Source organism: Fusarium pseudograminearum, chromosome 1, assembly GCF_000303195.2.
Source record: "Fusarium pseudograminearum CS3096 chromosome 1, whole genome shotgun sequence".
Lineage (NCBI taxonomy): Eukaryota > Fungi > Ascomycota > Sordariomycetes > Hypocreales > Nectriaceae > Fusarium > Fusarium pseudograminearum.
Genome location: NC_031951.1, coordinates 1,656,607 through 1,682,108, shown reverse-complemented (window position 1 = coordinate 1,682,108; position 25,502 = coordinate 1,656,607). Strand labels below are relative to the sequence as shown.

Genomic DNA, 25,502 nt, shown 5'->3' with positions numbered 1-25,502 from the left:
CGAAGCTTTCACGATGAAACAGAAGCAAATGATGCATATTCACGCTGTACCACTTATTGTTCGCTTCGATAAGGTGATTCTGCCATTGGGATCAGGCATCAGCGGGTCGGATGGTAACTTGTAGTACCCAAGATCACGAGCTTTCGTGTTGGACCCTCGATGTTTTAGGCAGCATATACCCCTGCAACTCACTAACACGCGCTAGGGGACGCGATCTATCTTGGCCCGCAGGGCTACCAAAAATACTCGACTGCGAAGGTGATGAGAGACGAAATTAGTGCCTCAGTTGGCCATACTTTTGACCATTTTTTAGTCGCTTTATTTCTTTCAACCTATGGCTTAGAAGTCAAGTTTTCTTATAGCCCCTAGCACAACGATCTACTTTATGGTAGTGGGGTAAGTAAGCTCCCATTGCGCTGTTGAAACAGCTTCAGCTGAGCATACCCATGACAAGTAGCAACAATTATTATATAAAGCTTCAAGAACATCCTTCCAGACGAATTCACTTGCAATATCTATCAATTCGAGGACCGTGATTGCCCAGCTATAGGTAGTCTTGACTTCTTTCCCAAACTTGCAACACTCTTTCTGCCCCGCCCCTCTCTCTACTTGCCTTCCTTCCTACCTTAGTACTTGCTTGCACCTTTCAACGTCTTGTTGCTCCCACAACTCGAAAATATCGCAATCATGGCAAACCTTCCTGAGCTTCCCGCTCCTCACTCGCAGCTCGCCAAGTACATCTCCGATCACAAAGATACACCAATCACTGAGATACTTGAGCCGTACCGCAAGTATGAAGCCGAGTTGCGATCCGTCTATGCCCAGGATCGTCAGAATCCCATTCTTGACGACCCTTACCTCAACGTGGTTCCTCTCTTTACAGAAGATACCAAGTTCATCACTACTCGAGCCAGAAATCTTGAGGCTGAGTCCGAGGAGGAAAAGTCCAAGTACATCATGGCCCTCCCTGATGAGAAACGTCGCCCTCATGACTCCCCTGCAACTGTTGCCGACCTGGACGAGTTCCAAAAGAACTTCAACATCTTTTCGGAGTCATCATTGACCGACCTGGACTGGTCAAACGTGGTAGCTGCTGGTTCTTCAGTTGTCAACTGTCTTCTCCCTGTCCCCAAAGAGTTCAACACTACCAAGCGTAAGCTTCGCGAGTACTACCACGAGAAGTTCTGCCCTGCTTCTGATGTCGACCTATTTCTTTACGGACTCAATCACGATCAAGCCATCGAGAAGATCAAGAAAATCGAACGGGCTGTCAAGGATGCCCTGCTCAATGAGGTCACCGTGGTGAGAACCAAGTACGCTATCACCATTGCTAGTCAATACCCCGTTCGACATATCCAGGTCAGTTTCCCTAGGAATGCACACGCATTGATTTTCTAATTTCATTTCAAGATCGTTTTACGTGTCTACAAATCGGTTAGCGAAATCCTTACTGGTTTTGATATCGATGCCGCTGGAGGAGCCTACAACGGCAGCCAGGTTTGTTTTCCCATTCCCTCTTTATTTACCTTTTCGCTGAATAGTGTCAGGTTTATGTTACTCCTAGAGCTCTGGGAAGTTTCATCACCCAGATCAACCATATCGATCTTACACGCCGTTCGCCCAGCTACGAAAACAGGCTCTCCAAGTACTCCAAGAGGGCATTCGAGATTTATTACCCCGATTTTTCGAGGGAGAAAGTTGACCCTACCATATTTGAGCGCAGTTTCCGGAGAACCCTAGGCCTCGCTCGTCTGCTTGTTCTTGAAAGGCTACCTACCACTACGGCTCGCGAGACGTATCTCGACAAGAGAAGGGAGGAGCGAGGTCGTCCTAGGGTCTACAGGCAACATCAAGTTCTTCATGGCAACATCAAAGACTATCACGAGGACGAGGTCGCTGACTGGTTATCCGAGGAAGATGTCAGTAATTACCATACCTTCACAGTGCCCTACGGACAACACTTCAACGCTAAGCGGATCGAGAAGCTCTGCTATACACGAGATCTTCTTCTCAATGCAGAGTGGAACCAGCCCGATGAGCGAAAAGTGTATCTGCATCGCCATCCTGCATTCTTTGGGCGTGTCGAGGATGTTATCGAAGATTGCTGCGGCTGCTGCCCCGAACCTGTCACCGATGATGAAAAGGAAGTCGCAGAGAAAGAGGGTGAGATATACATCAAAGGCAAAGTCTCTTTCCTGATCGACGATCCTGGCCGACAGCAAATCGGCTCCTTCAACCCCCTAACTGAGAACGATTGGACGGATATGGCGTACGTCGGAAACGTTACCCGGCTTTGTCAGTCCATCGTCGATGGCGATGTCGAAGATGTATCAAACTGGCTCAGCCAGGAAGACTCCGATCCGAACAAGAGGGACTACACTGGTAGGACACCGCTCCACCTTGCTGTCATGGCGTCAACCCCTGAGGTTGTCAAGTGTCTTGTGGACCATGGTGCTCGACTTACTGCTCGTCTAGCAGACGGCAAGACTGCTCTTCATTTGGCTGCTTCACGCGGCGACTCATCAATGATCAAGATTTTGATGGAAAAGTCGATCGAGAATGAAGAGGCTGAAGAGGAGCGCCAGGACAAGAAGCGTCAGGCAGCAAAGAAAGCTGTGCCTGGCACTAAAGATGGTGACTTGGAGGACTTTGCTGGATCTGAGGCTAACGAAGACTCTGATGGAGAGCTTATTGATGGTGAAACCACAGATGTGGATTCTGCATCAATGACTACAGGGTCTTTTGTGAAGGTCAAGGATGCTGGAGACAACAATGATGAAGATTTAGTCCCCGACGAGTCGCAAGACGAACCCGATTTCTTCGACATTGACGCTCTGGCGTGGGATCTCCAATGTTCCCCTCTCCATCTTGCCATTGCAGAGGGCAATGAGGATGCTGTCAGAACACTTTGCGATGTGAGTATAATATAATCGCAATGCCTGCACTCATGGTTTATGGATACTGTGCTAACACATTGTATAGTTTGGATCCGACTCGATTATGCCCGTTAAGTCTCTTACGGACGGCGATGCTCAGGCAATCCTCACTTTGGTTCTGGCTTTGTCGCTTCCCAACGACAAGGCCAAGTCGATGGCCGATCTCCTTTTGGAACTGGGTGCTACCTCTGCTCAGGCCGACTCCAAAGGGTGCAGTGTCTTTCATCGCTACGTCGAGGCTGGAGAAGAAGACCTCGTTGATACACTCCTGGCCAATGACAAGACAGGTATCAAGGCAGCCATCAATCATATGGTCTGCGGCGGGAGCTATTGGAACTCAGAGGCCATCGCACCTATCAGTACCGCTATTGAGAATGGTGATGTCGCCTTGGTACTGAAGCTGCTGACTGCTGGCGCCAAGTCAGAAATTGACTTCGATACTTGGCTAAAATCTGCTAAGGTATCTAATATGAGCGGTAGGCTGGGAGACCTAGAGAGGAATCAGCAAACGTACAGTGAGGGCGCAGAGCAGCCGTTGATTACGGCTATCCGATTGGGCAACACCGAGATTGCAATTAAGCTACTCGAGAATGGCGCTGATCCCAATCCGCTTGATATTCCGACTCATGAATTGATCTTCAACGAGTACCGAAGGGACTATAACAAGGGGCGTTCAGCTCTAGACTTAGTTCAGTCCTCTTTGAAGAAACTCCGGGGTTACAAGGGCGAGAAACGACAGCCAGTGGAACCAAAAGAGACGCCAGGTTTGGATGAGTTTTTGAACCGTTTCACCGAAGGCACCTATTCTCATTGTCTTGTTTCATGCGAAGTTGAAGGAGAACGATACAACTTCGTCGAGGGAAAGAAGAAGTATGAGAAGGAGATCAAGAAGAAGCGAGAGCCTAAGGGAGTATCTGAGAAGCGTGAGGCAATCGGGGAGCTTGTTGCAGGTTTCGAGGCTGTTGAAGAGGCTTTGATAAGCCGAGGTGCCAAACCCTTCACAGAGCTGCGCCCTGACATCAAGACAAATGGCAGGGAAGACAGTTCTAGTCGAAACAGCAGAAGAACAGACGACAAGGACCCGAAACCTTTCGAGTATCGCTTCTCCTTTAACAACGATCGCGATATGACCGAAAGGAGAAGAGATGGTTACATTGAACTGTAAGTATACATACCTGATGGTTTATTTTGGAGTGAATTGTACTAACTGATAACAGGATGGAAGCTGCCTGGGTTGGAGATCTTGACAAGATCAAGCAACTATCACTCCAAGCATGGGGCCCAGAACAGGGCCAGGCACCATTGAAGATCGCCGTCTCTGATAATAAGGGCAATACCCCCTTCTCTATCGCGGTACTTCGAGGGCATTACGACGTGGCCAAAGCCTTGCTTGAGATTGTGAAAGCACAATGGTCTCCGCCCAAGAAGGACAAGATCCGATTCAGAATGGACACTGGCGATGATGACGATGAGGAATACAGTGAAGATTCTGACGATTCCGATGGCTCTCAGAACGGCGAACCACGAATCGTGTCTGAGAAGGTGCAGCAGCAGTTCACCATTGACAATATTGGCCATGTTGACTTGAACGTTGAGTCTCATACCAAGCCTCTGCAAGTCATATGCCAATTAGTGCCAACCCAGTGGTCAGTCAAGAACGAGAGGCTCTTCTATCATTGGATCAACACCAGCCTTATCATTCATATGTTGGTAGAAGACAACATGACCGGGCTCAAGTTTCTCTTGGATCTGGCGCAGCATTATTCGAGCCAGAAATTCGAAGGCGATGACGGAGAGGACGATGACTCGCCTACAGGTTTTGTTTTTCCGCAAGACGGCTTCAAGTACGCCGTCGATCATGGCAAAACAAAAATGCTTGCCTTGATTATCAAACAGACAGGTGCAGGGATTCCACTCGACCACCTTGTCAAGAAGAGCGGCGTGGAGTTGAACCGAAAGCCGCGTTATTACCAAGGATTGACTGTGTATGGAAGAAAGAGGTACAGATCTAAGGCATTCCTTGTTTTACAAGCTTGACACTAACATATTATGCAGGAAGGACTGGGCCACTGCTGGACGTGGCATGGTTACCAGGAGCAGCGGTCCAAGAACACCGCCTCTTCTTTATGCCGCTCTCGCTGGTAACCTAGACAGCGTTGAGTTTTTCCTGGGAGATGCTCCACACAGGCTGTACAGCGAGTTTGCTAAATCTAAGGCCTCCAAGGAGGACTATCGATTCAAGCATTTGAAGGAGAGCCCTGGCGGTTTTGACCGTGCGATCTCAAAGTGGCTTGGAGCTGACAGTAAGCACTCTCACATGTTATCATGTGCAAGACACTGACAATTGTTCCAGATGATCTTGTGATCCATTGCGCAGTCTTGGCTGATCCTAGCGAAAATGCAAACGAGGTACTCGAGTTCCTCACCGAAGCATTCCCAGCCGCAATTGAGAAGAAGAACACGGAAGGCGACACACCTCTTATGGTAGCTTGTCGTCTTGGACGAATCCAAGCTGTCAAGATCTTGTTATCAGCCGACGCCGACCAATCTGCCCGCAACCAGAAGGGCGAGAACATTCTACATGTAGCGCTCGCATGCAATCCCAAGGACTACCAGCTCCGCGAACTTTTGGATCTCCTTGACACCGACCTCCGAAGCCACCTTTTCCTACAGAAGAAGAACCTGACCGAGAATGGAACCACGCCTATGCATGCATGGGTTTCTCAAGCCTCGGGGGTTCAACCTGACAATTCCAACTCCTACCATAGGCGCAACTATTATGGATATAGAGGGGCATACGATGGCAAGGAGCAGGAGATGATCCGGATGCTCAACCTCCTTCTCGAATACTCCAAGGGCGACGAACTGGAGATGCTCAACGGAGCCGGTGATACATGTCTTCACACTGCAATCATGATGGACATGATTGCCCTGACTCAAGCCTTGATCAAGTTCAGACCAAGTCTAGTGTACCGAGAGAACGCCGTTGGTCGAACTCCGGCTGAGCTGGCCCATGACCGACTCACTAGCCAAAAGTTCGAGATGCCTAGCAGCCCTAGTCGAAGCCAAAAGGATCGTGCCAGGGATGTCCTTAGAGATGACCCTGAGAATTTTATCCGTGAGATCGAAATCGAGGCCCATACCCCGGAGCAAAGGAGGGAGTTTCTTGAAACTCTTGGGCTCAGCGACAATTACAAGGCGAGCGAAGCCTCTTTGCTTCAGATCTCCATGGGCATCAAGAAGCAGCGTTCAAACAAGAGTCTCGATGACAAGACTGTTGGGAGAATCTTGTGGGATCTCTGCCGCACGGCGATGCAGAATCACCCTGGAAAACGCCGCTTGGTGACTTTGAACGAAGCTAACGATGTTGCCAAGAGACTGGGCGAGAAGTACTCAGCATCTAGATATTTCAGCGTCCAGGCTCGAGTTGAGGACGGAGAGGAGGACCCCGAGGAGGATGAGAACAACACAACTGTTGATTTTGCAGTTCAGCAGATGAATTCCTGTCTGTCCTTGGCTTGGCATGAGAACAAGCAGCCTGGGGAGGGAAGGGATTCCTCGTCAAGCGATAGCGATGAGTAGGGCGGACTTTTTGAACGGTTTCGCCATGTTTAATATAGTTAAAGCAGATGGCTTTGTTATCAAATAAGTTAGGAATGAGAATTCGAGTTACTAGTTCAAGGACTTTGGCTGGCGAAGCTTACTATCAAGCCCCAATTGTTTCATTAAGTAGTATTGATCGGAGATGGTCCTAATTTCTGAGTATATCGACCGCCCTTATGTTTTAAGTATTCATCAATTTATGTAAACGGGAAAATCGCAATTTAGAACTGCCTGTCCTTCTTATGAGACGTAGACAACAGACTGGGGTGCACCATCACCCCAGATACCAACAACTGCCATGGCAAATCCCAGGGCGGAAATAGCTGTTCGGGCGAGGTAGCCTCGCGTAAGACCCTCGACCTCAGCTCGAACTTCCTCGCCATTGATGTCTTCGATATCTTCGTCGCTGGCGGGCTCACTATGAGCATCGCCTAGAACTTCGTAGCTGGCCTCCATCTTAGCACGCGAAGACTTTCGAGGCGCCGATGAAGCGGCACGTCTAGGAGCAGGTGTAGGTGTAGGAATAAGGATGGGGGCGACGGAAGATAGAGTGGCGAGGAGGGCTGTGTAGAGAAGGTAGGGATGGCGAGATGAGCGGGGAGCGAGGAAGAAGCTAATGACGAACGGCGCAGAAGCGAGAGACGTGAGGGCCAGAACAGGTGTCTTGAGGGCTGCGCTGAGGGTAGAGAGGCCGTAAGAGGCGGAAGCTGAGGAAGGAAGTCGGAGAAGGGCAGGGAGGGCGAGAGATGAGATGGAGTATGAGACGCCCTAGAAGCAAAGAGTTAGCGATACTGATATGGATGGGTTGTATATGGTAGATCATGTAAGTCTGTTTTGCAACAATGTTCTCCTCCAAGTTCCAAAAAGAAGGCTTTCCCCATTGGAGATTCCGCAAGCATTATTTTGATAAGACCCAGTAATATCACTTGATACTCAAATTGAAAAAGTCGAGGATGGAGCTTAGACGTACCGTCAGCAAGCCAAGTGAGACAGTGCCCACAAACTTGAGGAGCGAAACGCTCGTTCCTGTCGCAGTCATTGCGGTTGATTTCCGTATAAAATACGAATTATGATGATATTAGTCTCTTGATGATGATCCAAGAAGAAGAATAGTTATCACAAGGAGGGGGAAGAGCGAGAATGGCGAAGATCGGGTAGTGACGTTGAGATATCGAGCTTGCCATTTGTGGCTTGAAAGATGAGGGGCTCTTGTGGCTGTGACCTGTAATACAGGCGCCTAGGCGCTTCCGCGTCTAGAGTTAGCAGGTGGATCACTGCGTGTCGCTTAACGTAATATGTGATCCACTACAGAGCAGAAAACTGCAGTTCGTGATTTTTTCTTCTCTCTTCCTTTCATCTTCAACAAGACGCGATTCTGAACAACAGCAACGAATCGCCCGCGCTTGAACGCCCTTCCCCGTAAGTTTCCAAAAAATCCATTCTTTCACTCACCGCACGAATCTCGCATGATGAGTTCATTGTTTTTCAACCCTCCATAATCTTATAGGAAGAGCCGTCTGAGACTGCCTCTGAAATATGTACTCGCTAGTTAAGCTCCTGACAAGACGTTCTACCTTTGTCACTGCTGTGCACCACTTTCGGGTGTGCTTGCACGCGGGGATGATACTGAGCAGGCGGTCGGTGAGCCTGGCGGGTGCGTCGGAGGTGGTGGTGCTTATAAAATGGGTTTCTGATGTTTCGAGATATTGTCACTTTGTTTTGTCTGATTACCTTCCATGACAAGTTAGCTGACCAACAATAATAGGAATCTACACAGTCAATGCTGAGAATTCGGGCAAGGGTTCAAGAGCTGTAACCATCGATGTCTTTTTGTCATGATTCATCCCTTCATACATTATTTAGTCTAGATATCAATGTACCACTGTTTGCCTTCTGCCTTAATGTTATTACACCCGTAGTTACTTGACTCGTCGCCATTCAGCCATCAAACAAGTTCAGTTGACTTGATCCTACAAGTCGGTGTCACTGTCATAAACGACGTTTCGTCGTCCACGCACTGTTCGATTTGCTCGTACATCGTCATCATCCGACAACTCAACCGCTGTCTGGCCAGGTTTGTCTAGCATGCGGCCCAGATCTGGCAAATCCTCGCTCTCTTGTGTTGCCGAAAACATGGTAGGCACAAAGAAAGGTTTTGCAGCTTCGTCATCTACGTCTTTAACAATAGGTGATGAAGCAAATGTAGACGGGCATGTTAGAGACATGGGGTCCTTCATGCTCGACACTGGATGATTGTCAGAAACGACAAAGTCCAAAAGATCTTCACCATCGTCTGAACCATCCGTGTCCAACAGGTCACTATCACGATCACAGTCGTCACCAACCTCGTCGCTGTTAAAACCGCCAGTCTTCCGCTTAGCCTTGCGTTTGCCTTTGGCTTTGGCACCAGGTTTCGATCGTCCACGAGCCTTGGGTAGAGTATCCTCCTCCTCTTCTTCATCCTCCTCGTCGTCCTCTTCCTCTTCGTCTGAGCCTTCATCTACCATGGAACCAAGGGCGAACGTCTGGGGCTCTGCATCTGGCGACAGCTTCCTTCTCTTTGCTCGAGGTTGCGCTTTTGATTGCGCCTTTCGGGTTTGCTTCTTTTTGGCAGCCGCCGTTACTTTTGCCGGTTTTGTTCGCGAAGTTGCTGCCTTGTCGTCCATTTCCGAATCAGTTTCTGGATCAGATCCAGCAAACGCACGGACAGGGATCTCCAAATAGTTGCTCGTATCTTCGTCACGGCATGGCAGGACGAGACTTTCTTTCTCGTTCCCCATCCTATTCCACAGCTTGGCAAAGCTCTTGGTGCGAGTCCCGTGCTTGAGCTTTGCAACCGGCCGTAGCTGTCTTTGTAGCTCCGGATACGCTGTCATATCAGGCATGTCCGCTTCCTCAACTACGCTATGATTGAAAGGCAGGTCACGATACGCCCGGTTGAGCTCCTTAAGCTCCTCGTCACTCAGCAGCACCTTGGCGAGCTCAGGCACTGTGGAGAGGTCATCGAGTTCCGGGTTACGCTTGGCCTTGGCCGGCTTTGCTTTGCCACCGACTTTCAGCATACTGGCCACACTCTGGAAACCCGTCTCCACGCCATCCGGCATGTGGAATTTCTTCGGTGGCTTTTTCTTCCCTGCTGGCGCTCGCCGCTTCTTTGGCTCCGGCAACGATGGGTCTTGTGTGTTTTCAATAGGGATGTCGATACGCCGCATGTCCACCTCTGGACGAAACTCCCTGGGGACGATTCGTGTGGATAAATCGAATCTGAAGCTGAACCGGCTTCCTTCGCAGATCAAGCTCTGCATCTTTTCATAGTTGTCTTTGGATCTGGCAAACTGTTCTTCCTCCTTGCCTCGCATGAGGAGCAGCACAATTTTACCCTCTTGTTTTCGGCCGGTACGACCCATTCGCTGAAGCATTCGAATTGGGGATGCTGAGGAGTCGTAGCACACGATAAGGTCCACTTGTCCAATATCTAATCCTTCTTCGCCAATGGAAGTTGCAACAAGCACATTGAACTCGCCTTCTTTGAACCTGCCAATAGCTTCTATCTGTTGTGCCTGCTTCATCCCTTCTCCTCGCTTGCTGTCGGCTTGGCCAACAAAGACCCTAGCTTTGATGAGAGGCCGGTGTTTGTTGAGCATGCGTACGATGTCCTCTGCAGAGTCCCGGTATTCGCTGAAAACAATCACCCGGGTCGCAGTGTTTGCAGCGTTGTCCATGAAGTGGTTTAAAACAGTGTCCGCCAGGGCTGCAAGTTTGGGGTGGCCTACGAAACCATCGGTGCGAAGCCATTTGGAAATTCTATCCATCATTTCTTGGAAGTTGGAGTCCTGGACGAGCTGGCGCTTGTATTTGGATCCTTTCTCTCCTTTCCCTTCCTGCTCGCTACGCATGTCGGCAAGGTTATCGTAGAAAGGTTTTATGCCATGAAAATTAAGCAACTTAATAGAATGCGCGATGCTTGTGAGAACGGTGAAAACAGCTCGCATCATATGTTGAACGCCCTGGTTAGCGCGCCGGCCTCCCGTGTTAAACCATTCTTTCTGAGACTGCATTAAGCCAAATGTTGTCATAGCCATGGGACTTCGTCCGAACCAGATGTTTTGCGAGCTCAGTTTGTCGGTCATTGGTTTCAGGGCTTTTGTGAAAAGCTCACTGACCAGTACCATTTCATCGGAGGGGTCAAGAACAACCTGTTCAATAGTTCTTGAGTGGACATATTGACGAATATCTATAGAATCTTCGGTGCGAATTTCGCAATGTGAGATGCCCAGATTGTCGATCACTTCCTGCACAGTTTCGATTTTAGATCCGGGCGTAGCAGTCAGGGCCAGAACTCGAAAACTCTTCGAGAATCGCCGGATAAGCTTCGTGACCTTGGCGTATGCATACTCTCCTGTGGCACGATGTGCCTCGTCGATGACCAACAGCACGATAGATTTGGGGTCCGCATAGCCATGAGAAATATCGTTTAACAAAGTTTGAGGGGTCATAAAGAAGACTCGACGGGCAGCCCACTCATCAACACGGAGCAGCGGAGGAATTTCGCCTGTCAATAATGTCGTTTCCGATCGAGGAATACCAGCAATGCCATAGCAAGCAGTGACCTGCTGTGCCACAAGAGGCTTTGTTGGAGCGACAAATACAATCTTGGCATTTTTGGTCCATCGGTAAAAGTTGAGCATGACACTTGCTGCAATGAATGTTTTCCCAAGACCGGTTGGCAATGCTACCAATGTGTTGTTGAATAAGCTGTTCTTGACGATGCTGAACTGGTAGTCTCGGGTCTTGCCCAGATTGGTCGGGAAAACCCATGTCTTCATAGCTTCATGGTCAACTTCATGATGCGTTGGTTCTTCCCGAGGGAGGTCTGCACGAAACACTCTTGCAGAGGTAGGCTGTGGTGGCCTGGGGCTGTCGTTTGCCACAGGTCCGCCAAAAAGAGTTGTCTGACGCCAATTACCAGAGCTGGCCCTATTCAACCCTGTCCTGGGAGCTGCTCCTGTTGATATTGCTGCAGATGCTATTGGCCGCGAATGGTTTTGTTCTGGTGATGAAAATGCATCCGATGGAAGATCTTCCAATTCTAGAGCCGCCACAGCTGCAGAGGCCCTCTGGTTACCAGACTGCCCCGCCACAGTCTGTAAAGATGCCGCAGTGCTTTGACCATTCATTGAAGAAGAGACTTGGTCGAGGGCTGTCAGAAAATCCTCATCTGCAATGTCATCGTCAAATTCGTCGCTATCCATGATGACAAGATGATGCCGTGATGCACCAAGTATTTTTTTCGTGTTTTTTATCGTATTCTGAATCGAAGTCTCATAACATGTTCAGTTGCTCACAAATAGTTGCGAGGCCCCTGCTTGTGGTGGTGGTTCAGTGACAAAGAAATGCCAGGCGTGAGAAGATGGTGTACTTGAGTAGCAGGCAAGCTCTCAATGAAAGGGACGCGTTGTAGTTTCCAGACCGCGCCATTGGAACACACGATGTCACGTGGTATGACGGATCAAACTTTTGGTGTCGGAGGTTAACTCTAGGCAGTGGACCAACAAGCTTGGGCTTTCTCTTCTCGAACAAAGAGCTGCCTGGGCATCTCTCTTTTCTCATCAAAAAAAATCCCACGGGATCGCTGCAAGACTACGACTGCAAAGCTTGCACTTCTCTATACTATTTATTGAAGAAGAAGAACCACTGCGCTGCTTTTGCTATAAAAGCTAGCTGCTTCTGCCACCAAAACCGCCTGCGCTGCTTCTACCAAAAAAAACCAACCACAAAACAAACCACCACTATCCACTCTGCCCTTTGACGCCACGATGGCACCTCGAGGTCGTCAGAATACCACTGGGCGCGAGGCGCGGAATACCACTCGCGCATCGCGAGGCGGAATCTCAAAGCGCAAGGCTGGTCGCGTTGATGGCGATGGCGATATGGATATGGACAGTGCTGGTCGGCGTGCCAAGAGAACTCCCACCACCACCAACCCCAAATCCAGTGCCACTCGCTCTAGTGCCCGCACCTCAACACGTGGAGGTCCTTCAAAGAAGGCCCAGAATGTTATTGAGGCACTGAACAATGGTACTGCTGGATCCCTCGCCTCTCGTGTTTCAAACGTTGGTTCTGGCAGGACTCCTAAGACCCGATCTCGGGACATGACAGGCCTGACAATGCTGCGAGTTGGCGGTCTGAAAGAAAGCAAAGCAGCCACCAATTCTGGAGGAGGTGTCAACGATCTTCTTGGTTTCATGGAGAGGAAGGCCGGATCATTTCGAACAGGTTCAAAGCGAAAGGTCGCAATCAAAAAGGTATGTTTTAACATTGACAAGGCTTCAGGTGCGGAATATTCGACTCGGCTATGCAAGACTCGGAGAGTTATGTATCGATCTGAAATTTATATCTGCTATATAATTATACACCCCCGCACCCGTGCTAACTATAACCGACAACGCCTGCTAACTCGGTGTAGCACCATCCCGTTGGTGATTACGTCTACGTAGGCGCGACTGAGGAGGATGCCGAGGAGCTGATTAAGCTCAACACTTTCGTATTTGCTGGCGCACCTTTGGAGGTCATCAAGGTAGATGAGATTCCGGAGAGAGGTGCGGCGGTAGAGTCCAAGGAGACCAAGGAACTTCGTGGCAGGCTTCAAGACATTCTCAGTTCAAGATATATCGGCGACAACAAACTCCTCAGGCTGGACACACTGGCTTCAGACGCAGATCTCGTCGCTCTTGGCACGTTCGAGAACCGTGACCGAGCTCTCAAGACGTTCAAAGGACTTATGGCTGTATGCGAGGGTCTTTTTAAGTCGCCTAAGGAAAAGGAAGATGCGGTCGAAAGCATCAGCCTGGCAAGCAACAACATCGATGATGTCGGACAGGTAGAGATCATCGCCACGACTTTTCCTAACCTCAAAAATCTCGACATGAGTGGCAACCAGGTGGCTTCCATGCAGGCACTTCAGCCATGGAAAGGAAAATTCAAGTGCCTCGAGACATTGTTCATGACAGGCAACCCCATCGAAACTGCTGACCCAAACTATGCGGCAACTCTTCTGGAATGGTTCCCCAAGCTGCAAAACATCAACGGCAATCAACTCCGCACACCTGAACAGATTGCTGCGCAGGAGGCTGCCTTGTGGCCTACCCCTATCCCCCAAAATGGACCCGATTTCCGAGACGTTGCCAATGTTGGTGAAAACTTTCTCTTGGAATTCTTTGCTTCTTACGACAGCGACCGACCCGGCCTTGCATCTAGATTGTACGATGAGGAGAGTCGATTCTCCATTTCTGTCGACACCCGAGCTGCCCCGGATCCTGCAGCGGCGCTTCCCATCTCATGGTCATCCTACATCAAGCTCTCCCGGAATCTGACCAAAATCACCAACCCCAACGCCCGTGTCCAGCGACTTTTCAGGGGCACCGCCAGCATTCAGGACGCCTGGAAAACACTCCCTCTCACCCGTCACCCTAACATCAAAGAGGAACTCAGCAAGTACATCATGGACTGCCATCCCTTGCAGGGGCTGGTCGACCCAAGCGGTCAGAGCACCGGCGGTGTCGATGGCTTAATAATCGCGGTTCATGGTGAATTTGATGAACAAGACCCCAACACCAACGTCACAGGAAAACGCAGTTTCTCCCGAACATTCGTCCTCGGACCCGGGAAACCGGGGCAAATGATCCGGGTTGTCAGCGACATGCTCTCGCTACGAACCTACAGTCTGCTCCCGAATGTGTTTGTAGCGCCTGCTCCAACACCCGCAGACCAACATCAGGCGATGATCGCCGAGCTCTCTAAGCAAACAGGCATGACAGCTCAGTATTCTGATATGTGTCTGGCCCAAGTTAACTGGGATTTCAACAACGCTTTGTTGATGTTTAACGAGAAGAAGGTATGTATTTTATCCCTCCCGGGCGACGAATATGGACTAAACATAGCCTAGTCACAACTCCCACCTGAGGCTTTTGCTGCAGCAGGTGTGCTATAGATTGGCAAATGGTAATGGAGGGCATGGGAGGCAGCGATGACTTAGTCAATTGGAGTTACGGTTTACACAGATTATAGGGGCCACGGGGGCCACGGGGGGTCGTTCTTTGTTTATTCTATAATGAAGTGCTGTCCAAAAATGAATCGATTGCACTATGATTGATTGCAGATGCTTATAACCAAACATTATCTCGTACTGAGAGTGAATGTCACCATTGCAGGCATGTAACATATCTACCTACCTATACAAGAACTCTGCCTCAGTGTAGTGGTTTCAATTCCCAATTTGATGCGTTTTATTCACAGTAGTTTCTTATGCTGGTCTGCATATACCTACCTTAGTAGGTAATGGTTATAGTTGTCAGGCCATTATGCCCGTGCTCAATCTCAAAGGTTCATCTATAGGTTCCTGTTTAGTAGCTGCCTATTTGGATCTAAACCGCACATTATACAGATAGAATTTTCACCGATAACATCCCGTACTAAACAAATGACCCTGAATTACATCCCAGGTACTCAGTCTACACTCAGACTTGAGTATCAAGTTAAAGCAAAGCTACGAGGTTCTAATATCAAACAAACCCAATGGTATAGGGTAGAGGCGATGCCATACCTAGTTCTAGGCGCTAAGGTACTGGCAACTAGTCTAGGCAGTGATGGTGTCTGATCTGATGAGGTCATGTCTCTTGATTCATTTCGCTTGCCGCCTTTGGCGATTGAATTGCTCTGATTCCTGGTCTGGATCACCTCCACTTCAGATATCCGACGTCTTCTGCGGCGACGATCTGCTTTCTGCACAACAAACAAGCTAATGGGCAATACTAGAGTGCCCATGTAAATTACTCGCGAGTCGCTCATGACTTCTATCGCACAGACTAAAAAATCGTCCGGTGATGAAGCTAAGAACTGCAAAGACCAGCGCCAGCCTCGCTATGAATAGGCTAGTAAAGCAGCCGCTGAGGCTACTCCAACCAGGGATATGCTCGTAGTGGTCAACACTGGATGAATTGTTAGTTACCAAGAACATAATCCATCATATATTGCTTCCTTGTTCGCTTGATAATGCCTGCACAGACTGACATGAATAACCCGATGATCTGGTAGGGGCTGGCCTGTCATCTGGCCTGTTGGTTATCAAGAAACAACCAATGCAAGGCACTGGTTGTTAGTGAGCACAACAGACGTAATTGGCCTTGAGACTGGCCCGATGGAATTTCGCCTAGCGAGAGGTAGTTCCATCCCTTCAAGGCGAACGGACAAGACACGATCACGATGTTGCAAGGGTTGGCACGAGGCAGGAGAAACCATCGTCATCACCGTTAGAAAATACGATAAGGATCGACAAGGGATAACAAAGAGTTTCCCCGCCGATTCTTCAGCATCCCGCGATGACAATCAATTCGACACGCGCGACAAGAAACTCCTACGCGGCTCTGGCAAGGGTTTGTCGAAGCGAATGTCAGGCGAAAGCGAACTCGCTTCAGAGAGTCAAGAAGGGCAGGTACGTAAATCATATGAGAACAACCTATGAGTCTTGGTTGCTAGCTTTGTACCTATCAGGGGGGCTCTCAGGTCTGGCGTGCAACGGTGCGTTTCATATTTTAGCTGGTGGATGATTTTAACCACGGACCCTGGTCTAGCGATTGGTTATCATGGTTGGTGGGATACTGAGTCGAAGCACGTCTTTTTAATCTAGACGGTGTCCAATCACCGGGGAATTTCTGCAGTCCAACCCGTGGCTAATTATTTAACAGTTGTTGGGCAATCCAAGTTACTTGTCCCAATTTCACGTCCTCGGCCAAACAAGCATGCTATTGACCATTGGATGGATAGGTAGCAATGGGCAACAAAAGCACGGGGATGGCCGATATTAATACGACGAGACTGCTATTGTATGAGCACTGTAGCGACTATCTGTTATGCTACGGAGAACATGTAACAAGGAGAGCCAGAGCGAGTTAGGCGAGAGAAATATAGACTATACCCCTGGAGGATCGGGAGTTAATGGGTAACATATGGGACACTTGATGCTACATAGCTGGCCGGGCTAGACTGAAAATATGCAATCTTGCAGAACATTGTTCATACATACGTTGATAATGCGTAGCATTTCTAGCCCTCGGTGTTTTGCATTTTTTTTTTGTTTATAATAGCATTCGTATTATATCGTGTAATCCTTGACTTGTGCTGGGCGATGGGTCAATTGGCAAAACGAGAACTTATGCGTCGGTAGGTAAAAATGGATTCTCGTATTTCTTTTCTTCTTCGCGTATATTATGTTTGTCTGCCGTGATTAGTGTAGTATGCAGGGCGGGGAGCGCTATGAGATAGGGAAAAAAAAATACCGTCTTGAGGTGACAGGTGAGATATTTCATGCCTGTCTTATGCAGGTCGTGCTGGGAAATATGATGGCAAAATACCCATGCAGGTAATGTTCATAATATGTATATCATCCATTATTACCCTGTATTTACGACCCAGCTCCCTATAACTGAAATCCTATTGACTCAATGCAGCTGGAAAAGTGACGACTTTCTGGGATTCAAGTGGTTGCCCCTAATGACAATATCAGATGGATCTGTGGATCTGTGGACCGCAGACCGCGTACCGCTTTTAGAACAGGCAGTCCGAACCCGTCGGGTGTGTAGGTACCCCTGATTCGGACGCTGCAGGTGCATCTGTTGCGCTGGAGCTGTAATAACAATTCGCCATTTTGTACCTCAGTGCCCTGAAAGGACCATTCATGCCACCAATGGTTAGGTTCCATTGCACTAGTGGCCACCAGGACCCCTGCAGCTGGGCGTCACAAAGCGTTTGGCAAAGTGCAGTCATCGACCAATCAGAGACTGTAGCCCCTGGACGGGAAGCCCACCCTTTGGGCCATAGAAGGACAGACCCGCCGTACCTGCGTTTGCTGGATGGCGTATGGATTGTCGCTGACTGTTGGGCATTGCTAGACTGTCCATTCTGCTCTGGTCTCAACTCCGCCACAGTCAAAGCTCACGATAATCACATCCAGCTACTGCGAGTATCGACTCGTACGCAAACCAAAACCCTCACAAGGTGCTCCTAGCTTCTACCGTAATGTACTATTGAGCCCTGGCCATATTGTATTTGGCTCCTGTGCTACGGTGCGGCGTGCTCAGTGGCTGTTTGCAGGACCAAGAGCACCAGAACCCCTGCTCTTTTCCGTCGCGGAAACCCGTCTTGGTTGTCTCTGAGACTCCGCCTTCGACTAGGATCCCCCGGTCTTGCTAATCCCCTGCCGGTTCATGTCACACGTCTGCTCTCCCCAATCCTGTCGTCTCTCTTTTCTCTTGGGTCATCTGCTCTAATTATCATCTATCTCCTCTGCTCCGTTTTGCTTTTCAAGCGCTTGTTTCTGCCACACCCATTCCAGGCCTCGCAAAAACCCGTCTGGCACGAGAACGTCGAGGTTCATTACCAATCGTTCCATTTCCTCCCTTTTACTTATCGTGCGAAAGTACACGCTCGATTTGCATTCCCTCCACCTCCTTTGGGCATACCGAACAAGACGCACGGCAATCAAACCGACCCCCATCCGACCCGAACTTCGTCTCTCGCCTTTCCTCGACGACATCGACATCAACTTCTAGGAGAGTCTAAGCGATTTCGCTGTGTTGACAGCTTCTTTTTTGCCATCACTCGCACCCGTGGTGCTGAGCTTCCAGCCACCGTTCCACTCCTTTCGACAACATCAACTCATCTTGCTGCATCCGGCCAGCTCTCCCCAGATCTCGGATTCATCAAATCGTCGCCACACCCGCTAGCTTCAACTCTCTCTGCTTGCGACTGACCTTGTTCATTCATTATTTCCGAGACGGCTTCTATTCAATTAACCACGCGCGCTCTTACCTGGACGTGGTTTAGTTCCTTGGCTTTTCATCATCCAGGTTGAACTCAGTATTCTTTCTGACAGTTTCTTGCTGGCTTGTGCCTTGACGCCAACTACATTTGACGACATTTCGAACCCGCCATGCCATCGGAAGCCTATTGATTCATCAAAATTGACTTCGTTCCGAACTTTTTTCCACGATGAGTTTGCCTGAGCCACCGTCCTCATTGGACAATGGCTGCTCTGTCATTCACGACAACATTCTATATGTTTTTACGCCGACGGCCTTCATGGCTCTGCCCTTGGAAGAAGACGCAGAATGGAAGAAACTGGAGACGGGACAGCAGGTTACCGGTGGAGTATGTGTTGGTACCGACGCCGCGCTGTTTGTTGTTGGAGGTAGCGGCGGCCCTGCTGAGTACAACGGTCTTCAAAAATTCACTTTCGCAGACAAGAAATGGGAGACTATCCAAACCGATAACCCAGCGTTCAGAAACCTGCAGTACCATGGTGCCGCTTATATAAAGAACGCCAACCGGATCGTTGTCGCGGGTGGTAACCAAGACGGTAGAGAAGCACCCTCGCAGAACACATATTACATCGACCTTGCAAATGCGATGAATATCATGTCTGCGGCTGGCGCCCCTCCGGTTATCAGCCCCGTTGTTATACCGTGGTCTGATGATGCGGCCTGTATTCTGTGGGACAAGGAAGTCAGAACATTCGCTTCAAATGGATGGGTCAACAACGATGTCACTCTGGCAGCGCCCCTTCCGCCTTCTAGCAAAGCTCTTGTTTTGTCAGGAGACGATGGCTCTAAGAGCCTCTATGTTTTCGACCTTGCAGCAAGCCCCAATGTGGTCCATCGATATGCTGTTTGGGGAGCTAACAACCAAGGTATTCAAGGGGCCGTTGATGCCAACGCGAAGCGTGACCTCTCTTTGAATGACTGGCCTGATTATAACTCGACACTGGCTCCTACCATCACACGTGCTCAAGGACAATACTCGATTGCCCAAGACTCAAATGGCAAGGTTGCATTCGTCGGTGGCAACGCTGATGAACCCCTCGCCTTTTTCGATATGAAGGAAAATTCGTGGCTCAATGCCGCAGACGTCGTTGGTGACCAGAAGATCCTTTCAGCAGAGTCTTCCACAGCCACCACAAAGACCAAGACCAGCTCTACCAAAACATCCTCATCCGATTCATCCACCAAGACGAAGTCTGTCACCTCGGACGCATCATCCACTTTCGCTACATCTACTGCTGCAGCTTCAGAAACCGAGAGTCTGTTTTCCTCGGAGACAATCTCAGAGTCCAGCTCCGCTACTAGCACCGACGCCGCGTCTATCGCTGGTGGAAGTAGCGACGGCGACTCTGGCCTAAGCTCTAACGCCATCCTGGGTATAACTCTTGGCACGATCCTGGGTTTCCTTGCCCTGCTCGTTGTTATCCTCCTACTCCTACGTCGCCGCAAGAAGGCACAGCAACAGCCCCCACCAGAACGGGGACAGCCTAAGAACGGATTTCCTTCTGACCAGAAAGATCCTACGGGTCTTGGCGGTGCTCCGGTAGCGCCTTTCCGTGGCCACCAGTCCAACATGTCACAAGAATCGTTCTCGTCCATGACAATCTTGATGGGCGGTGCTGGCAAGAACACCAAGACTGCTGCCCCCCGTGAAGTGCGCAACCTCGCTGATGAGAAGGAAATGGGATTCGGTGGTGCCAGCCCGGCGTCGCCTCACTTCCGAAACCACGTGTCGACCATGTCCCAAGATTCCCAGTCATCCATGGCGATCTTAATGGGTCGTGCTGGCAAAGGCAACGGCAACAATGGTAACGCTGCTGGCAATGATCAAACACAGTTCAAATCTACTATCGGTAAGCCAGTTCTGCAAGAGCCCCAGTACCCAACCGTGCAAGGACAGGATGCCAAAGGAGTTGCCTTCGACCCCAACGTCGCCGAGCCCCGATCACGTAACGGCCCCCTCGAAACCCAAGACGGGTTACGAAGAAGCTCCGGCTGGAACCGCTACTGGTCTGGTGGCAGCGCTCTTCAAATTCTCGGCTTCGGCGGACCTCCTAAGCGGAACACTGTCAGCTCAGACACCGACTCGCATTACTCCGAACAGCCAGGCTTCCGAAACCCCCGTGTCACACAGGACTCCGCCACTGTTCCTCCTCTTAACTTCGAGTTCCGTCCTGAGATGAACCGGGTTAACTCTGGAAGCCCCGTCGTCTCAGAGTACAGCAAGAACATTCCCTTCCGGGATGGCGTTGCTGGTAAGATCGAAAGACCAATCTCGAAGGTGTCCTCCGGCTACTCCAGCGGCATTCCTGAAAGCGTCAATGAGACCTGGGATCCCGAGTCCAAGGACAAGCCATGGGGAACCGACAGAGCGACCAGCAGCATTTACAACCCCAGCTTTTACTTTGGGCAGCCACTCTCTCCCAGAGTTCCTCCTCCTCAAACACCCCCATCCGGAGTGAGCACTCAGCCCCAGCTTGCAATGGCATCACAGTCGAATGACATGAGTTGGCTCAACCTCGGTGACCGAGCTCGCCAGTAAAGCTCGCAGTCTTGATGAACTGATGAAGTCGTTTGAGTCTTGCATGGTTATTGCGAGTCACTGAGATACCCATGCGGCATTGGCGCATATATTCCTTCTTCCCTCCCGAAAGCGGACAGCTGGCTTCAGTACAATCCGACCGTCCATAAGCGCATATTCTGCCCTTTAACCCTCATTTAACCTTTACTATTCAGTGCATGTACATAATGGCACGCGCACCTGATCGCACTCCCTACTCCTCTCAGACCTAGAGTCTATTGGAAACACTATTTTCTTTTCTCCTTTTTGATAAAGCATCGCATGAACGCGCGCCGGCTTGTCCTCGCCGGCCTAATATGTCTCATACCTATTTTTCTTTTTCTTTTCTTTAGCCTGCTTTCGTCTTATTTGTACATTTTAGACGTTGACCCGGGATTGGTCATTATTTCCCACCTTTTCTGCCGATCATCGTCATCGTTGTTGTTATGATACCACCATCTCCTGATGTATGTAATTGGCTAGTGTAGTAAAAAAGGGGACCTCGATGGATGATCAAGATGTTGATGGAGATGTTAGACGGAGGATAAAAGAGCTGACAGCGCCGTGATGGGGAAGGGGACGTGGCTGCTGGTCGAGGTTGAGCGACGGCAGTCAGTTTTGTTGTGTCTATGCGTGGAGGTCAAGTCAAGGGAAGCTAGAGGAAGCAGTGGTTGCGAAGCCGGAACTTCCCGCAATAAAACGATATGAACAGTTACCTTTGATCTCATTGTGTGACGTGATATACCCAAGTGCAGGTAAAGGTAAAGCCAACTTGAATATGATGAGAGATTCTCCGGTTGGGCGGTCGATTGTCTTGTAGTAGCTATATTTCCATGTTTGCGAGACTGGTTAGAATGGACTGTTTTGCATTGTTTTGCTCTTTGTTAATTATTCAGTGCCAATACCATATATTTGTCTATGTAGGACCAGTTACTGTTAAGCTCATATCTCTGCAAAGGTCGAATGAGTCAAACATTCATGTAGGACCAGTTTATACTCACACACATGGCATCCAAGGATATGTCGCTGGAATAGTAGCAGACCTTATTAATAGGCAATGATCTCGCAGCCACAAATGCCTCTCAAAGACGAGCGGTTAGTCGTACACCACAACCGGAATCAGAGTTTTGACAAGCGGCGGGCCGAGCCTCTCTATTATTGGCAGCACTTGCTCTTACTTGAAGGTAACGGCACATTAAGTAAAAATGACACATCGACTAAAGCTTGGTATTCTGGGCAGGGGATTCAGCGAATTGCTCTAGGATGGACTTCTTGTCCTTAAGAAATGACATAAATTCGCCGACACATCGCTTTCGTTGTTGAGACGTTAGGCTATTCTTCGAGAAAGATATATCACGGCCAATCCCCACCTGGTCTTCCTTGGTTTGCGGGACAAACTCTGTCAGCATATGCAGAATCATTCCAGAAGAGAAGAATGGATTTGTTCTATCCTTCCCTAGCAGTACGTATATATCCAGGTGCTGAATTGACACCAGCAAGTGACAGAGCCTCACCCCCGGATTTCCGTGAGGGTCCAAGCGAGCAGCCAACAGCTCGGTGAGCGATTCGAGTAATAAGGCTTGTGATGGACATGTGAGGAATGATTTATTGCTGTTGTCAGGTTGTTATGACAGATGGAGACCATGGACTTTTACAGCCGCACTAACCAACAGCTCGATTCTTTTACTGTCATTATATCTCGAACGTCTGTCTATTTTCAGTTGACAGAAACCATATTTTAACATATCATGAACGAGAAGACATATCTGACCATTGGTATCATCGCTGCACTGGAGATCTGACATCGTACCTGCATAGTACACTTTTGATCCGACTGTCCTGTTTGTATGCAAGAACTGTGAGTATTGGTGGGAAGAGGAGATGAACTCCGATGCAAGCCCAACTGCCTGCAATAACCGGCCATGTAACCCATTGATATTAGTCCCGTGGGCTAAGCTGGGATGATGGCGTTTTCAGGGTCCTCTAGGTAACCTGATCTGGCTAGGTAGCAAAAGTAAAGCGACGGTCGAGCTTTGAGTTTGAGAGATTTTCTTTGCCGAGCCATGATACGTTGAGAACATGAAGGAACCAGTTTCAATAGAACTACATAGTATGGAAGGAAATGCAACAGTTGTGGCACAGTAGTGGAATAATTTTGGGCGACTGGATCCTGAACTAAGCCGTGTATATACATAGGATTTCATATGAACGGTTTCTCTGCTCTAATACGACAGAATACGACATATGTATTGAAACCGAATTAGCCGCAAGTTTCTCCGTACGGAAGAGGTTGCCGGCGGTAGAAGGGTAACCCCAGTCAACGGACAACCGTAGTCTTATTGGGAAGGAAGAATCTGGAGACGAGCTGAAGCTCAACAGCGCACGGGTGAAGGGGAATGGGGATACAGTCAAGAGGAGAATACGGAGTAGCTAGTAGAGGAGTCTAGGAGAGGTCCACTCGAGCAGTAAATTGGATGGGGTGCTCTCTGCGTTCACATGCCTTAGTACGACGTTATTTAGCATTCAGCCGGGGACATTCCGAGGCTGCTCCAATAATCTAGTCGAGAGGAGAATAATTGAATGAGAGGTTGCAGGGTCAGACGTGGTGTGTTGAAAGTGAGCGGTAGTCAGCTTTAAAGAAGTTTTCGAAACATCATGTATTTAATCCATTGATCCCACTTACACTGAAGGAACAACAACCAAAAAAAGCCAAGATTTCATCGGTCACCCAAACAGGAGCCCAAACAGACAGAGAAACACCAATGACAGGCTCAGACACCTCCCTTTACAAGGACCCCTGGGCAGCAGCACGGCCAAATTCCAATTTCGGTAGGCGAGTCAGAGCTAAAGCTGCGAGGTTTGCAAGGCTCTGATCTTCGAGACTGAGGTCCATCTTGTGAGAGGCTAGTGACGAGTTGATGTTGGACCATCCATGGCTTAAGCCCACCAGTAAGAAATGCCCGCCGGAGACAACCATCAGAAGCTTGAAGAATCTCGGGACAAGGGACATCCCACGCGGCCCTGCAGCCACAGTTCAGTCGGTTCAAGTCATCTGGATTGGATGAATGAAACTGTGTGTGTGTGTGTGAGAGAGAGAAACAGTGATGAATCTCAAGGTCATGCCCTACGTGAAATTCATTTAGGTGCTAACGTTACCTAGTTACTGTGGTAAATTTCTAACAAAAGAACCCTCGCGTGAGCCAAGCTCGTGAAAGCCCTCACAACAAGAAATCAACTTGTTACACAACACAAAAGAGCCAACCAGATGAACGACATCCGTCCATCCATCCATCCCTGCCCTGTCATGAACTGCAGTAAAGTGACCCTCTCCACCGTTTCTCCCGACGAGGACCTTCAAAGTCCCTCGTCTCAATTGGGTAGAATCGTAGCTGACAATGTTCTGCATCCATTGTTTTAGTTTATCCTCCGTGAGTGTGATGGAAGACGGAGCAGTACCCGTAGAGTGGGCTTTTTTTTCTAGGTCAACAAGTACCAGTACTTTGACGGATCCCTGCTCCCTGATAACTCACTCATTGGTTTTCTGTGGTTGGATGTTGGCCGATAAATCATTGTGGAAAAAAAGAGTTAGGATTTGGCTTTGGCTTTAACTCACTCACCTCCAGGTCCCCGGCCTCCAGTCCCTCCCCCGCCTGGCTCCAGCTTACAGCGGGTACAGGGCACAGGACGCCTGAAGATGGTCCACTGGCAGCGTCAGATGCCCCCACTCTCACCTGCCACTCCCCCCACTCTGTCGACAAAAAGTCTCTCTACATCTAGACTTTCAGATCCATTGGAAACGTTGAAGCGGGCTGTAGTTGCCCACTACTCTTTAGTAGTAGCTAAGGCTAGATTGCCACTAACTGGCCTTGGGAACCAACCACCTTTGGACTCTTCACTTTTGGACTCGATTCCATTTGACTCTGCTCAACTCAACTCAACTCGAGTCGGTCGAGTCGACATCGGCTTTGTACCGTCTTGTCCACGCTTGCGCTTGCACCTTCTGGTAGTCTACTGTTTTTTATTTCTGGTTCCTCTCCTGCATCTGTATCTTCATCTACACCTGCAGAATCACATACCGCTGACGGCCTTCTCCCTTGACGCTTCTCATTCAGCTACCCCTCTGGTCCAGCAACTTATTGTATCGTCGCATCGTTTACAACCTCTGCGGTACTTATTCCGCTTTATTTTCATCACAAGCTTTCTCAACATTTTTGCCGCGATATTTTTGGTACATACATCACCGCTGATCAACCGGTCACACACCTCTTGTGTTCAACGGGAGCGCATCTTGATCCCGAACCTCGCCTGTTCATATTCTGTGATACTCGTCAGCTTCAATACTTTTTTCTTCACCATTTTGGGAGTCAGTTACTCCGCTTTGGTGCTGCTTCCACGACCTGGTTTTTTTCTTGTCTTGCGCAAGCCTTCTTTTGGCTTGCCCACCACTACTCAACCCCCCTCCCGCCCACCTAATCTGATAAACTCAATTGTAACCACCTTTACTCGGCGCTCGCCGTCACTTCGGCCATG

At 49.3% G+C, this 25,502-nt stretch overlaps 5 protein-coding genes across 5 annotated transcripts, besides 2 other annotated features; 3 read left to right on the top strand and 2 right to left on the bottom strand.

Annotated features, from left to right (window-relative positions):
- Positions 1-687: 687 nt before the first annotated feature.
- FPSE_01245 (uncharacterized protein) lies at positions 688-6,518 on the top strand (the record flags this gene model as incomplete). Its single annotated transcript, XM_009254365.1, has 7 exons — positions 688-1,359; positions 1,411-1,497; positions 1,548-2,915; positions 2,983-4,097; positions 4,154-4,936; positions 4,992-5,239; positions 5,290-6,518. The coding sequence occupies 7 exons, from the start codon at positions 688-690 to the stop codon at positions 6,516-6,518; spliced, it is 5,502 nt and encodes a 1,833-aa protein (XP_009252640.1).
- A 261-nt stretch (positions 6,519-6,779) lies between these two features.
- On the bottom strand, positions 6,780-7,578 carry FPSE_01244 (uncharacterized protein; the record flags this gene model as incomplete). The annotated part of the gene is made up of 2 exons (XM_009254364.1): positions 6,780-7,307; positions 7,510-7,578. The coding sequence occupies 2 exons, from the start codon at positions 7,576-7,578 to the stop codon at positions 6,780-6,782; spliced, it is 597 nt and encodes a 198-aa protein (XP_009252639.1).
- Positions 7,579-8,509: 931 nt separating this feature from the next.
- On the bottom strand, positions 8,510-11,791 carry FPSE_01243 (uncharacterized protein; the record flags this gene model as incomplete). Its single annotated transcript, XM_009254363.1, has 1 exon — positions 8,510-11,791. One exon carries the CDS (start codon positions 11,789-11,791, stop codon positions 8,510-8,512), a length of 3,282 nt encoding a protein of 1,093 aa, XP_009252638.1.
- Positions 8,982-9,025: a repeat region.
- Positions 11,792-12,355: 564 nt separating the features above from the next.
- FPSE_01242 (uncharacterized protein) lies at positions 12,356-14,529 on the top strand (the record flags this gene model as incomplete). The annotated part of the gene is made up of 3 exons (XM_009254362.1): positions 12,356-12,844; positions 13,006-14,433; positions 14,485-14,529. 3 exons carry the CDS (start codon positions 12,356-12,358, stop codon positions 14,527-14,529), a joined length of 1,962 nt encoding a protein of 653 aa, XP_009252637.1.
- A 4,055-nt stretch (positions 14,530-18,584) lies between these two features.
- FPSE_01241 (uncharacterized protein) lies at positions 18,585-20,954 on the top strand (the record flags this gene model as incomplete). The annotated part of the gene is made up of 1 exon (XM_009254361.1): positions 18,585-20,954. One exon carries the CDS (start codon positions 18,585-18,587, stop codon positions 20,952-20,954), a length of 2,370 nt encoding a protein of 789 aa, XP_009252636.1.
- A 3,919-nt stretch (positions 20,955-24,873) lies between these two features.
- Positions 24,874-24,937: a microsatellite.
- Between the last annotated feature and the right edge of the window lie 565 nt (positions 24,938-25,502).